Source organism: Eptesicus fuscus, chromosome 10 (genome assembly GCF_027574615.1).
Source record: "Eptesicus fuscus isolate TK198812 chromosome 10, DD_ASM_mEF_20220401, whole genome shotgun sequence".
NCBI classification, from domain to species: domain Eukaryota; kingdom Metazoa; phylum Chordata; class Mammalia; order Chiroptera; family Vespertilionidae; genus Eptesicus; species Eptesicus fuscus.
In genome coordinates this window covers 6,681,579-6,696,782 of record NC_072482.1, presented here as the reverse complement: position 1 = coordinate 6,696,782, position 15,204 = coordinate 6,681,579, and the positions used below count along the sequence as shown (strand labels likewise).

At 42.5% G+C, this 15,204-nt stretch overlaps 1 protein-coding gene across 4 annotated transcripts in view; it reads left to right on the top strand.

Moving 5' to 3' along the window:
* Nucleotides 1-15,204, top strand: part of STK38 (serine/threonine kinase 38) — a 115,428-nt gene that overhangs the window by 25,305 nt on the left and 74,919 nt on the right. For 2 of the 4 annotated variants that reach the window (XM_028161213.2, XM_008151965.3), the window contains exons 8-14: nucleotides 444-546; nucleotides 1,587-1,648; nucleotides 8,207-8,324; nucleotides 9,514-9,637; nucleotides 9,834-9,929; nucleotides 10,846-10,940; nucleotides 11,435-13,395. In XM_028161213.2, the coding sequence (XP_028017014.1) occupies nucleotides 444-546; nucleotides 1,587-1,648; nucleotides 8,207-8,324; nucleotides 9,514-9,637; nucleotides 9,834-9,929; nucleotides 10,846-10,940; nucleotides 11,435-11,565 (729 nt within the window). In that variant the 3' untranslated portion in view covers nucleotides 11,566-13,395. Of the gene's footprint in view, nucleotides 1-443; nucleotides 547-1,586; nucleotides 1,649-8,206; nucleotides 8,325-9,513; nucleotides 9,638-9,833; nucleotides 9,930-10,845; nucleotides 10,941-11,434; nucleotides 13,396-15,204 lie in introns of those variants that run through there. The other 2 variants (XM_028161214.2, XM_028161217.2) reach the window with 2 other exon arrangements.

Sequence of the window (15,204 nt, the reverse complement as noted above, 5' to 3'; positions counted from 1 at the left end):
AGCGTGTTGATTTCTGGTTTGGGTTCTGCCATGTCACCAGCAAGCCATTTAACAACTCTGAGCCTGAGAGTGTTGCCCCAGAGTTATGAATGAGACAGCACCGGGGTGCTTGTAGTCCACATTGCAGTGAGAGGGAAGAATTGGGGGTGAAGTGAGCAACAGTATGAGGGGGATGTTAGGTAAGCAGTGATGTACTAAGTCATTTGAGTATTATCTGTAAACATTAAAAATGGTAATTTCTAAGACTATATAAGAAGTAAAATTAGATGCTATGGAGGGTTCAGCTATATTTAAAAGTTCATATTTAGACAAGAATAAAGGCAATATGCAAAATTGAAAATACTTTTATTAGTGTGATAGAACTTGGGGTGATCTTACGAAGATACTGCTGTGTTCCACATCCATGAATGCTCATTCTTTACCTGGTCTCTTCTTTCCCATAGGGCCATGTGAAACTTTCTGATTTTGGCCTTTGCACAGGCCTGAAAAAAGCACACAGGACAGAATTTTATAGGAATTTGAACCACAGCCTTCCCAGTGATTTCAGTAAGTGTTAACAGTGATGTTAGCCTTTTTATTCCTTAACTGGGCCTAGTAGAGCTGGTCCCCTGGTAACCAGAATATGTCGGACAGATTAGGAGTCTCCCTTTGAGTCTTTTTTTTATTTGTATCCTCACCCGAGGATATTTTTCCATTGCCTTTTTAGAGAGAGTGGAAGAGAGAGGGAAAGACAGAGAGAAACACATCGATTGGTTGCCTTCTGTACATGTCCTGACCAGGGCCTGGACCTGTGAAGAGCCTGCAGCTGAGGTACATGTCCTTGACTGGAATCAAACCCGGGACCCTTCAGGCCACAAGCCGATGCTGTATCCACTGAGCCAAACCAGCTAGGGCCCTTTGAGTCTTTAGAGAGTTACATGATTTGCACTTGTATAGTGAGGCCAGAGAAGTGCCCCCAAGTGTGTTAAGACAGATGGATGTGTAAAGAGCTTGCCGTGGAGCTCTACTGAGAAGGTTCCTGGGGAGGGATTTGGGGCAGTAGAGGAAGAAGTCCTGGGAACAATTCCAGATTAGATTTATCCTACATGCTTCTTTCTGTCGTGGCGGAAAGAAATTTATCCTTATGAGTGTTACTTTCACTATTAATCAAACCACTGAAATTATATAGTAAAATAACAGTTCATCTTAGAGAGCTTATATCAAATAATGTATTATAAACCTCGGAGTCTCTGACTAACAATTACTGTTCTTGGAAATTTAATGGTAATTTTGAGAAATTGTAAATGTTTTAGGTCCATTTTGGGACCTTTGCTTCTGATGAGACTGAATTTCCGGTAATTCTGATGAAATTCCCTGTAGTTCTGACCAAGGCTTGCCTGTGTTCTCTGTAGCCACATGATCCATATGGAAGTGCTGTTAGATCTCATTGTGTGATTCTTTGAACAAATGCTTGCTGGGAAATGTGTCATCCAAAGTTACTGATGTGTTGGCAGACTTTAGGGCTCATGTGGTTTGAACCAGAGCGTAAAAAAGTAGTAAACATTTCTGTCTGAACTTCGAATAGAACTCGTTTTCTCTACTTTTAGCTTTCCAGAACATGAATTCCAAAAGGAAAGCAGAAACCTGGAAAAGAAATAGACGTCAGCTAGTAAGTAATCTCTGTAGCTTCTTAAATGCTACAAGCCAAGTATGAATATGTTAAAATATGCACATAAATTTGCATGTGATAAATGTTTGCAGCACATCTCTCCCATGCTTTTAAGATGACCTAACAGCGTACTGTTGTTATGTCGTAGTACCGAAGTTGTCATTTGGAAACAGATGATACTAGGTTGTTTTGGTTGTGTCATTTTCAGTAGATGACCTCATTCTGACCTTTTACATTGGTGACAACCCCTTTCTTTCCTATCCCACCATTTCCCTATTTTTATGATGGTAAAGCAGTCATATTTAAGCTCCAGGTCTCTCAAAATGAAACTAAGCCCATTTATCTACCCAGAGCTTTAAGACAATAGTGGTTCACAAACTTCTAAAATTTTGATTCACTTCAGCAAGTCATTACTCCTCAATTTACCTGCCCCACCCTTTTCTATTTTGTGGTTGAAAAAAGAACGAGGTGTTAAAAATTGGAGAGAAATTTAAGGGAAATGCTTATTACTTTATAGATATTTGAGCGAATACACATAAAATTATATGCCACAAGCTTAAAAAATAACATTGGGTTTATCTTGATAGTATGTAGGAAGTTATTTAAATAATACAGATTCACCAGTGAAATGTTGCTATCTAGCAAGCTTTTATTCTGATTCATTGGTTTATACTTGAAGTGCAATGTACATGTCCTACTGTCTGGTTATTGGGAACTAATAGAAATGTGTATCACTGCATACTTAGGCTTTGCTAGAACTGCAGCAAATGAGGTTGGCGATGGTAGAGCTGAACTAAAAGCTGACCATTAGAAAGCAAGAGCAGCAGCAGTGGAAAGCTGTGACTAACTCGGAGTGAGGATCATGCGGGTATTACCTAGACATGGTGCCACTTCTGCTTGTGACGTATACAGATACAGTAGTCGCTTGGCAGGTGTGCTGAATGCTGGTTTTCAGCCACATTTCTTGGTAAAATACTGAATTAGAGTTCTCTATAGTGTTTTTAATGCCTTACTTAGTAGGTCACTAGTAAGTAGCTATCCCGTCATGTGAAAATGGAAGCCTGTAGAATTGTTTAAGAAAGAATCAAAGGAAGGCTTGTTTTTTCTTTTTTTTTTAACTTACTTGAGGCCCATATGTGGGCTCAGACTGTGCTTTCTGAGTATTATGATTTTTATGTTAAACCTGGGCCCTGAGAAAGGCAGTAACTTGACCCAAACACGTTTGGAGATACTGTAACTGAAAGTAATCTTCGATAATCAGGGATAGTTAGTGACATCGTAGTCTCTTTTGCTTAGGAACTCTGATATTCTTTAAATGTCTGAATCCTGTGTGTGGTTAAAAACTGTTTCCTTAGCTTGGAGAGGGCTAGGGAATGTTGGAACAGATCTGGCCAGGTGCTTCCGTTGTGGCTCTCCGTAGAGCAGATCTTAACTTGGCTGCACATCAGGATCACCTGGAACTTCAGAACATACTGATGTCTGGGTGCACCCCCAGGGATTCTGATTGGCTTGGTTTCAGGTAGATAGTTTGGGTATCTGATTTTTTTTAAAATATATATTTTATTGATTTTTTACAGAGAGGAAGAGAGAGGGATAGAGAGTTAGAAACATCGACGAGAGAGAAACATCGATCAGCTGCCTCCTGCACACTCCCTACTGGGGATGTGCCTGCAACCAAGGTACATGCCCTGGACCGGAATCGAACCTGGGACCCCTGAGTCCGCAGGCCGACGCTCATCCACTGAGCCAAACCGGTTCCGGCTGGGTATCTGATTTTTAAAAGGACTCTGGGTGATTCTGGGCAGTGAATGTTGAGACCATCTAAGGAAGAGACTATTTCTTAACAATAGCTTCTGCATTATTGGGACATTGACATTTACCTATGTTTTGGAAGCTAACAAAAGGTAAGGAATCTTCTTTGATTTTTAATTTTTTAAAATAAAAGCAAGCCAATATTTAACCTTTGGCCACTATACTAATATTTATTTTTGGGGTAATTAAGCTTAAGTGCCTTAAATTATTCTTATACCTTGAGACAGGCTTTATGCTCTTTGACATGCGCAAAGGTCATGTCAGCTTGCTAGGAACCACTTACAGGTCCATAAGGAAGGGGATCTCACTGTTGCTGTATTTGGAATTCACTGTCCTTTAATAGTTTAAAATGTTTTGTAATTTTTTAAAATCTTAGTAAACTAAGGTTCTCATGCTGTGATTAATGTTCAGACCTTTTTATTTTATCTATGGTAGAAATGGAAATATATTAAAGTCATCCTCATATTATCAATTTTGATAACTAGAAGAAAATAAGACCACTTCTCAGTCTTCAAAAGGTCAATTCACCCTGTGCCTTTGACCTTTCATAGGCAATCCCATTCAGCCAGAGCCAAACAGGAAGTTAATATTAGTTAATGCTTAATGTAGATTTACTGCTCCACCCACCCTATTACTGTTCTTTCTTTTTCTTTTTAAAAATCTTTATTGTTGAAATATTACATATGTCCCCTTTCCCCCACTCCCATTAACCCCGTGTAGCCCGCTCCTGCCCCAGGCCTTCACCACCTTATCTGTGTCCAAGGGTTTTGCATATATGCAGACAAGTTCCCACCCACCCACCCTGCCTTCCATCTGGGATTCAACAGTCTGTTACTTTTCAGTCCATTGAGAATCACTGAATAAAGCAGAGGTTAAGGATCACTCCTTGGCTGCTTACATTGTATTGTAATGTTTTAAATAGCTGTGTGGTCTTGGGTAACCTTAGGCCTAGTAACTGATTAGGAAATAGGTCTGAGTCAGCTTTAAGTTATTAACCACAGAGGTAAGAGTTGAAGTGCGTCTAGGCATCCGATCTTTGCCAATTTATTTATTTTTTTAGTGCAGAAGTTATCGAAGTGTTTGAGTAGGAAATGAAATTGCTTTATTTCCCCCAAAATCCTAAATGAAATAACTTGGAACATGTCGTGTTTGAAAATGACTATTAACAACCGACAAAGCTCTTTAAAGTGCAGCTCTAATTAACACTAAAAATATCCAGAGAACAAAAAGAAAAAGGATATAGATTTGAGGTATCAAGAGCTTAGTATGGAGAACACCTTAGTATGGAAAACAGACAAAAGTTTGGGAAATGGGCACTCCCTCGACTAGTTTGTTAAAAGGAGGGTGAGCTCCTGAGGATTCTAGTCCCGAGGGGAACGCTGCGTACATCACAGGGCTGTGCCTGCAGTTGGCTGTGTTTTATAACTCGGGAGTCTTTTAATGCCTTAGTATCTTGAAGTAATTCTTTTCCTGTGGCAATAGATCTCTGGTTTCATAATAGAAATCTTTGAAAAATAAGGTTTACTTAATATTCAGCTTTGCTGGAATAAATCTAGTCTCTAAATTGAAGGGTTTCTTCTTGGGGCCCAATCCGTGTTTCAGACTTCAAGCTTTAAAACAAAATAAAACTGGCATTTATGTTATTTAATATGTGTAGTTAAAGAAAATACTGTGCAATTATGTATGTGGAAAAAGTGGATTTCTGTCTTACAGTATACACAAAATAAATTGTAGATGAAAAGTAAAACTGACCATTTTAGAAGCAAATACTTATAATATCTTTAGAACCTCAGAATAAAGAAGGATTTCTCAAATATCATAAAAGAAGTACAAATCATAAAGAAAAGTGTGTTTTATTTTACTACTTATAAAAAAACACATACAACTTTCTGTATGTTGAAAGACATAAATGAGAAGATAAGTCATGTGGTCCAACTACTTTGGAATTGTCTTGCAGTTCATGTGCATATCCTACAACCCAGCAATTCCACCCCTAGTCATGTGCCTTGGAGAAACTCTTGTCCCTGTCAACCAGGAGACACGCCAAAGAATGTTTATTGCATTTTCATAATAGCAAAAAAAACCACCCCAAAACACGGAAATTACTCAGTGGTTCCTGTCCATCTACAGGAAAATGGTTACATTCTGGAATAGAATATTTTACAGCAGTGAAAATAATTGAACTACAGTTACCTGTGACATCATGGATCAATTTTAGAAACAAAACATTCAGAGGACAAATCAAATAGCAGAAGGCTGCATGTAGAATGATACTGTTTTTACAAAGCTCAGAAACAAAACTAAAAAAGATTTAGAGAGACACGTGGCAAAATTAAATTTCTTTTTAAAAGCAGAGGAATGATAAACATAAAATTGAGCATATAGGGTTTGGGATAGCCCGAGGACGGGGTGAAATGGGATGGGATGGGATGGGAGGAGTACACGTTTAGTTTTAATGGTATTGGTAATATTCTGGTTCTTCAGTTGAACTCGTATTTGTTTTCATTATTATGCTTTATAATTTAATAATTACACATTTTTGATATGTGACAAATATTGCTTCATTTAAAAAAAATCAATAAATGATAAGCCTCCAACTGGGAGAAGATATTTGCAATATGTGAAACTATAAAGGATTAATGTCCTGAATCAGGATTAATGCCCTGGATTTATTTTAAAAATTCCTCTGAATCAATAAGAAAAAAGAAAATGCAACTAAAAAAAACTAATGGGCAAAGGATCTGAACTCCAAGGAATTCACAGAAAAAAAGACCTGAATGGCTAATTAACATAGGAATATGCATCAACCTTACTGAAAATAAGGGAAATGCAAATTAAAACAGTGTGATCCTATATCATATTCATCAGGTTGGTAAAAATTAAAAAGTTCAACAGAGCCAAGTATGGGTGAGATATGGAACATCAGGAGCTCCTCCCCCCTGGGGGCGGTTAAATAGGCATAGCCGCACGGAAGGACAATTGGAAGACGGCTAATTAAGTAGAAGACAGTGATACTATTTCTTTTACATTCTCAAATGCCCAGGAAGTGATACAAGAATGTTCATTCAGGTGTTTTTGTTATAGTGAAACATTGGAAGCAATATAAGTGTCCATTTACTGGAGAATGAATAAAAAAAGCATTTGTGTAATGAAAAAGTATACAGTAGTAAAATGAGTGAAAGAGTTATGTGAATTAATCTCGTGTATAATTGAATAAAACAAGCAAGCCTTGTAAAATAATACAGATAAGTATGAACCCTTTACTAAAAGTTGAAATATACAGGAAGTAGTATGTCACTTACGTGAATATTCACACCAGCATAGCAAGCAACTTCAGGGTGGCTTTTTTTTTTTTTATATATATATATTTTTTATTGATTTCTTACAGAGAGGAAGGGAGAGGGATAGAGAGCTAGAAACATCGATGAGAGAGAAACATCAACAAGCTGCCTCCTGCACACCCCCTACCAGGGATGTGCCTGCAACCAAGGTACATGCCCTTGACCTGGAATCGAACCTGGGACCTTTCAGTCCGCAGGCCGACGCTCTATCCACTGAGCCAAACCGGTTTCGGCTTCAGGGTGGCTTTAACTGCAGTGAGGGAGGGACCGGGGATCTGGCTTTAGTCTTTCTTTAGTTTCACTTTTTTAAAAAAAGACAAATGATCTAAAACAAATATGGCAGATTAACCTCTCTTTAATATGGGTAATGGTTACATGTGTGTTGTTTTGTTTCTGTATGTTTGCAGTATTTCACAATAAATATTTTTTAAAAACAACACAGCTGTACTTTAATGTTGGAAGTTATATAATAGGAAGCACCTCGAGTGGAGCCTTCCAGCTGGTCCACGCCCCGGTGCTGAGCACCCTGGGAGGCGGTGCTGTGCTCCCCAGGACTGCGGTCTGGGGCCTGAGACGAGATTCCTTGCATTTACTAACACTCCTCTAGCAGCTAGTCATATAAATAGTTCAGTTTGGTAAATAGACATTTATAAACCTTTGACCTATAGGCTATACCTTTAGCTTTTAATAATAAACTTCCCTTTATGATTTCCTCAGATCAAAGAATGGATATAGTGGAAAGAGGGGTGGTTTGGAGCAAGAGAATTTCCTAACTGCACTCTGCCACTTAACTCGTTCTGAGACCTTGGGCAAAGCCATTTCGGGCGTCAGATTTTTTTTTAATCTGCAAAGTTGGATTAATAAAGTCCTAAAGTCCTCTTTGCTAAGTTTTGTCAGGACTAAATAGCCCCATAAGCATATAAGAAGTACAGACCTGGCTGCTCAGTAAATTATGACGAGTTGTCATGACCGGCACTAGTAGGCTTGGGTCCCTCACCTCACTGACATTTTTATTGTTCATTTTGGAAGTGCTCTGGCAAATCAGGCTTGCCATTAAGCAGCGAGGCCTTCCTGCGTGTTTAGTTTGTGGGTAGCTGTCGACCGGGGGAGGGGAACTTTTTCCTGCCAAGGGCCATTGGATATTTATAACATCATTTGCAGGCCATACAGAATGATCAACTTAAAAGTTAGCCTGCCGTGTTTGGTCAAACATTTCATTAACTCACCCCTAATGCCTTGGCAGGCCCAGACCAGATGATTTCATGGGCCTTATACGGCCTGTGGGCCGACCTTCCCCACCCCCGCCCTAGATGGTGCTGGGGCCTCTGGTCTGTGGAACAGACCAGAACAGAACTCTGGCACCCTGCTGCCTGCCGGGCCTCCCTGACGTGTGTACGTGTTTCAGGCCTTCTCCACAGTAGGGACGCCTGACTACATTGCTCCCGAGGTGTTCATGCAGACCGGGTACAACAAGCTCTGTGACTGGTGGTCGCTTGGCGTGATCATGTACGAGATGCTCATTGGTAAGTTGTACGATTTCAGTTGGCTTTTTCTGTGTGGCCAGGAGGAGTCCTACAGTGATAATAAACTCCCATTTCCATCTGAGGTTCATCTGAGTGCTCTCCCCTCCCCATCTTTCAAAGTAGTTTCCCAAGTAGAAAACTCTTGGCCAAAAAATGCAACCTACTGTATTCGCTGGCACAGTGATACCTGTGGTTGCTTTGCTGATCATTTATCATGTTTTTCTTCTGCTTTTTCATCCTCTCCATCCAGCAGCTCTTTCAGTCACTGGCATTTATTAAACATTCATGTCTGCAGAGAGCTTTACCTGGGTAGTGCCTCACACACTCTTCACTTCCTATGTGCTGTCCCCTTCGTCTCTCGTCTCTCGAGGTCTTCAAAGCATGGACCTCCCTGATCTCTCTCCCTCCTATTCAGATGGTATGTCTCCTTTAGGGGACATCAGGGTGGTGGCCCCATGCCCGAGAGCACAGGAGAGTCGGTGTGTGTATGGCACTGAGTGTGTCTGTGTGGACCACCGGCGTGGCCTCTGTCTGACTGTGTTGTCTCTGGGATGGTGGGCTCTTTCAAAACCCATGCTTTTTTCTTATTCTGCTTGTTTGGATGTTCTTAGAATGGAGTAGTTTCTTTTTTTCTTTTTTAAAAATCCTCCCTGAGGATATGTTTATTGATTTGAGAGAGAGGGAAGGAGAGGGAGGGAGAGAAACATTGATGTGAGAGAGAAACATTGATTGGTTGCCTCCTGTACACTCCCTGCCTGGGACAGAAACCGCACCCTAGGTGTGTGCCCTGACCGGGGATTGAATCTGAAACCATTTGGTGCTTGGGGCGATGCTCCAACCAACTGAGCCACCCAGCCAGGTGAGGTGTTTCTTAATAACGTTGTTTCGTCCTTTCATTTCTTCTTTGGGCACAGTGGTTCCCACATCTGTAACTCGCTTCTTTCTTTTTCTAGATCCGGTTATTAACTGGCTCCCTAGTGGTTCCAAGAGCACAACTTTACTTTGGGTTTAGGAGTTCGGGGAAGATAAAAAGTTGTTTAGGTGCTTTCTGGGATGAGTGGAAATCCTGTCCATGTCATGGAGGGAAGGACATAACAAGATCTTAAAGGCATATAGAATTCTATTGAGGAGAATAATGTCATACTCAACGCTCTGCGATGTAAAAGCTCCAGGTTCCTTTTTATTACAGGCTACCCACCTTTCTGTTCTGAGACCCCTCAAGAGACATATAAGAAGGTGATGAACTGGAAAGAAACTCTGACTTTCCCTCCAGAAGTTCCTATCTCTGAGAAAGCCAAGGATCTGATTTTGAGGTATCGGTCAGAGAACATCTCCCCCGCCCCCACCCAGGCTTTTTGACATCAGTGAACCCATTTTTTACATCTTTGATGATTTCCTGGGTTTGCACCCTGCTTCCTCCTATTTCTCCTTTTGAAAAGGGGAGGTTATCCCTTTTCTTTTTCAAAAGAAACTACGTGAGGTATGCTGAAAGGCCTCTGTCTTTTCCAGATTCTGCTGTGAATGGGAACATAGGATTGGAGCCCCTGGAGTTGAGGAAATCAAAAGTAATTCTTTTTTTGAAGGTGTTGACTGGGAACATATCAGGTATATCCATATAGAAACTTTAAGGGTTATTTTAGAAGTTCTGTAGTTAGCTTAATACTAAGTTGGAAGCACCATTATTGGCAAACCAAGTAAGAGAAGAGATCATTTTAGAAATTCAGGGTATTTTCCTGACTTAAGTTTATGCTCAGGACTGGGAATTGGAGCTTCCTGTTAGCCCTGAGTCATGGGATATGTTAAAGCCAGCAGTTACCTCCAGAGTGAACTTGGGGTTCCATGGTGAAGGGAACATCTAAGAAGTGTATTGTCCTTGCTTTTACCTGGAGCACTCCAACCTCTCCAGTGTTGGGGACCACCAGCGTGACTGTCCCTGCCCGAGGGTAGGGACTGCCTCTGGGAGAGGGAGGAGGAAGAAGGAGTGGAAGGACTGGGCAGGAAGTGGCAAGAGGGAGTGGAGGGAGAGGGAGAGGGCCTGGTTTGTGGAGCACTCCCAGCCCAGCGGGAGCCTGTGCGGCCTGCCGCCCGGCCGCTCAGCGTTGGCGGTTGCTGAACAGAAGGTGAAGAAGTTGTCATCTGTTTCATGACTGTGTTCTGACTTGCATCCTTGTGATTTTTACCGTTGCCTCCTTTGTGCCGCCTCCTCGTGGGCATCTCGGATGGACGGGCAGAGCCCTACAGGAGGGGACTCTCTGAGGCCCAGGTGCCTTGGACTTGAATTTCTCCTTAGTGTTCTTTCTAGCTATGAATAATTGTTATAGTTTTCATGGTGATTTATTTTGTTTGGCTGTAGTCAGTTGGCGTGGTTGGTCCGTGGTCAGAAGCTTTTCAGAGAAAATGAGTGCTGCCTGCTAGGGGATAGTCTTCTGTGCCAGATCCGGGTCTTCTCTGCGGAAGGCTGATTAGTTATGACCCATTTGATTACTAACTGTAGTAATTTTGGCATGTCTGTTCTTGGCAGAGAGAGACCTGCTGCAATATCTATTGAAATCAAAAGCATTGACGATACCTCAAACTTCGATGAGTTTCCAGAATCTGATATTCTTAAGCCAACAGGTAATCCCACCAATTCTCTCTACTGCTGCCTTACAAGTGCATTATTTCCCCCCAGTTTTGGGGTGATGTTTACAGATCAGGGTAGAGGACATGGAGAGGAACTTCAGGTCTTCGGGTGCGTGGTAAGTATTTCCGGTGCTGTGCTGGGGAGCAGCGAGACCTTGTCACGTGGAAGATGGATACACGCTCCCGGGCTTAGCCTGCCCAGCGGATGGGTCAGTCACAAGGGTCTGCTCTCTTGTTGCTGTTTATTACAGTAAAGGCTGGGTGACCTGGAATGACAGAAATGAGAAAATAAACCGCTTTAAATATATGTGGAAAAAATGAGGTTTAAGGAACATATTGGCAAGCAAATGTAGAAAATTCACACTGAGTGAAAAATAGCTTTTCCCAGATAGAAAACTGGTATGTTTTTCAGAAGGTCATGTCTTCAGTACCCAGTGGGCTGTCGGGGTAAGGCAGGGAGCCATCTCTCACATCTATTTCTTTCCCAGTGGCAACAAGCAATCACCCTGAGACTGACTACAAGAACAAGGACTGGGTCTTCATCAATTACACCTACAAGCGCTTTGAGGGCCTGACTGCGCGGGGGGCAATACCTTCCTACATGAAAGCAGCAAAATAGTGCCCTTGGATGGAAGCCTGCGTGGGGCAGAGTTCTGTGTGCACCATCACGGTGTTCCTCTCACACTTTGAAAGAGCTTCCAAGAAGCTTATGGAACCCACCCGTATGTCCCGGAAACTTGCCTGAAATGTGACAGTGAGTGGATTCTCTTCATAGTGCATCCGAAGCTGTAGAACAAAGCCAGCCAGTTCCACCACGTCGGCCATACGCAGCTTCTTCAGAAGTGTCACGAGCCAATTTGATAGATTTAAAAAAAACAAAACACAACACTTGAGTTTTCCTAAGTTCATCAGAATGAAGGGGAAAAAACAGCCATCATCCAACATTATTGAAACTGTAACGTATACTTACTGAATATCCGCCAATCCCCATGATTTTGTGATATGCTTTCTGCCAAGCCCACCAAGTATTTCCTTTTCCTTTACAGCTAAAAGTTCCATAGTACTAAGGAAATAAAGCAATAAGGAAAGCCTCAGCAGCCAGCATTCTGCTGAAGAAAATGATCCTCCATCCTGTGATGGGGTGATGGTAGTTTCTCCCCAGACGAGAGGCTTTTATAGCCTCCATTCGTGGTGCACTTTATTTATGGTACTAGGATACAGACTCAGTCCATTGATGTGTATCCTCCCACCATCTGAAATTCTCATGCTGCTTTTTGGAGTGTTGATGGGGGATACCAGCTTGATCCATTGTTGCTCTTCGAAGGCCCCCAAAGCCATTGGGCATTGCCACAGAGTCCGGGTCACGTGGAAAACCTCATTTCTCTTCTCGGCTAGCTCAGAACATCCCTGAGTCGGATGTTGCCGTGGACCAGCAATACCCACAAGTGCTGCCAACAGGAACTTGGCTTATTCCTGGGAACACAGCAAGGAAGCCAGGCACAGGCAGGAGCCTGGAACCCTCTTGGCTGAGTGCTGCTCCCGCGGGTCTCCAGAACCAGCCCAGTGGGAAGTGCAGAGCCAGCCTCGGATCTTTCACGTTCACTCCTCAGTCCTTGGTGCAACTCAACTGTTTTGTCTTCTCTCTCGGTATTTCTTCCCTCCCATCTTTAAGTACCATTTTGCCTTGGAATCATGATTACAGATATTTCCTTTGCAGATGCCTTCCTGGGGGATGTTCCTCTCCACCCTACAGGGTGGCCTGCAGCTTGGGCTGAGCAGGCCCCTGCGTGGCATTCTCTCAAGAGACACCCTCGGAACTTTAGCACAAAGTGCCTTCTCTTTTACAGCTGCCACCGCCTTTACAGGAAGTTTGCTGTGTCAGAAAATTGTGGAGGCTCCATATTAATGCATTATTACTTTTAAAAATTTTAATAACTCTGAAAGCATCGTTTGCACCTGGGTGGTAACTTTACTGTCAGAGCATCCTCGCCCAGCTGCAGCGGGGGTCCGCTTCCTGCCAGTCTTGATGTTGAGATCAGCTTTGGAAGGAAAGTATGTCCTAGCTTAGCCATTCAGAAAAGAAAGGAATTCAAAGTTACAGTAGTAAATGAAATTGCTTTGGGTTTTCATGTTTTAGAGAAAGAAAAAAGAATTTTAAGGAAGTGTTAACTCTGGATGAAGGTAATGTGTCTGCCCCTAATCTTTCATTCATGGTCTGTTAGTGAAAAGGAAGTAAATGAGATTCTTGTGTGTAACTTTGTAGTTTCTTTGTATTACCAAATAGTTGGGGTGTTGACCCCCGTGTGTTTTGCAAGAGTATGTGGTAAGCATGGGTAAGGAGTGGTGATGTGTGTTGGGGAGTGGCGGGGGATAATTTGTTTTTTGGGTAAATGTCCACTTTTTAAACTTTTGAATAAACTGTGTGGAAAAAGCAGTGTAATGTGTTCTAACTCAGATAAGGCTTCCAATTCAAAGAGGCAGAATGCTAACTGCACCGCCGTCTGTAGGCCGGGTGCTTTCCTGTCTCAGGGAAGCTGGGGCTGCGTCTTCTGAATTGCTGGCCATACAAAGAGACTGTCTTCTCTTGGCCCCACGCATGTTCTTTCTACCTGATTCCATGTCACAGGGCAGTGGGCTCTCCCCTTGCATTAAGGCCAAGGGGAGACCTTTCTGACAAAGTGAACTTTGTACCACTGTTTACAGCTCAGTCCCATTTATTTTCCCCAGCCTGGGGTTGATCAGGAATCTCAAAGGCTCTCAGGGCAGGACTTCTCAGCCCCCATGTCCACCAGAGCAGGGTTCTGTTTCCAGATGGTGTGTATTTGGGTCCTGTTGGGTGCCACTTACCCCTTCTCCAGGTTAGAGAAGGAAGCCTGAGAAAGAGGCAGGAAGGAAGGGACCCAAACCAGGGTCAGACGCGCAGGCAGAGGGAAGCTAAGTGCAGTTAGAATGTGTCCTCTTTCCAAGGCTCGTCGCAGACAGGTTGGGATTGGCTCAGTATTGGTTCTGTTCACAGATGATTCTGTTTCCTATTTTCTTTTTTTTTTTTTTCTTTTTATTGATTTCAGAGAGGAAGAGAGAGGGAGAGAGAGATACATCAATGATGAGAGAGAATCATTGATTGGCTGCCTCTTGCATGCCCCCACACTGGAGATTGAGCCTGCAACCTGGGCATGTGCCCTGACCAGGAATCAACCCGTGACCTCCTGGTTCCTAGGTCGACGCTCAAGCACTGAGCCATGCCAGCCGGGCACCTATTGCTTTGTAGAATTACTTTCAAAAATAACATACAGGCAAATTCCTTTGGGATTAATATTCAAGGTCTGAATAGTAGATTGCTAATTTTAAAACTCATCTATATGGCATAATAGGATTCCTCTGCTACTTATTACTAATTCTTTTTCTCTGAATTGTTTCCTTGAAAAGTATATTGCCTGGATCACCTTCTCCTGTCTCCTGAGCCTTTGTGTGTAACCTAATGGTGTTTTCAGAACTCAAAAGGATTCAGTGAATGGTCTTTTCCTTTGCTAGGTAGCATACATTTTCCCGGAATTATCTATCAAAGCCAATACTGACTTAAAACTGACCCTCACATGCTTGTTCGGGCATATTTTCAGAGAAAAACATCTTGCCCAAATAACATTTAAGCACCATAATATACGGAGTTCAATACCAGGCACTCGGACAGGGGAGTGAGTGCTGTGTGGTTCTGAACTGCACATCAGTGTGGGGAGAATTCCCACCACGTGGCTAACAATGCAGCATCGGTTGTAAAGTTAGTATTTTAGTGGCGATGTAACAATACTCTTAAACCAACCCGAAGTTGCTGGAAGCTTAGGGAAGCTCCCGGAGATGTTGGCAAACAGCAGTGATTTGGCAGGGAGGAGTGAGCCGTCCAGGATGTTGGCGGCAGGAAGGTATGGTCTTGTGCTGTGGTAGAGGCACGGAGTTGAGCAATGACTGCTTTATGAAGAACACTGCACTCACTTTTGTGATGTCATTTCCCTCTCCCACTTCAACCCCCTCCAGTCTGGTGCCTCTTCCTTGTGTGAAATGTTAGTATTAATTATCCCATGTATAAACCATGCTGGTATTTTTCTTATTCCTGTGGTCACTGGGGTCCTGCCATACCCATTGGCTTCTTGACTCCTTATCTTACTTGATCAGCCTGCTGCGCTACACTGTTGACTTTAAAAACAGCTCCCACCTCGCCGACTTCCGTCTTGTAGTTCCTCTTCCACCACTTAAATGCTGGTGC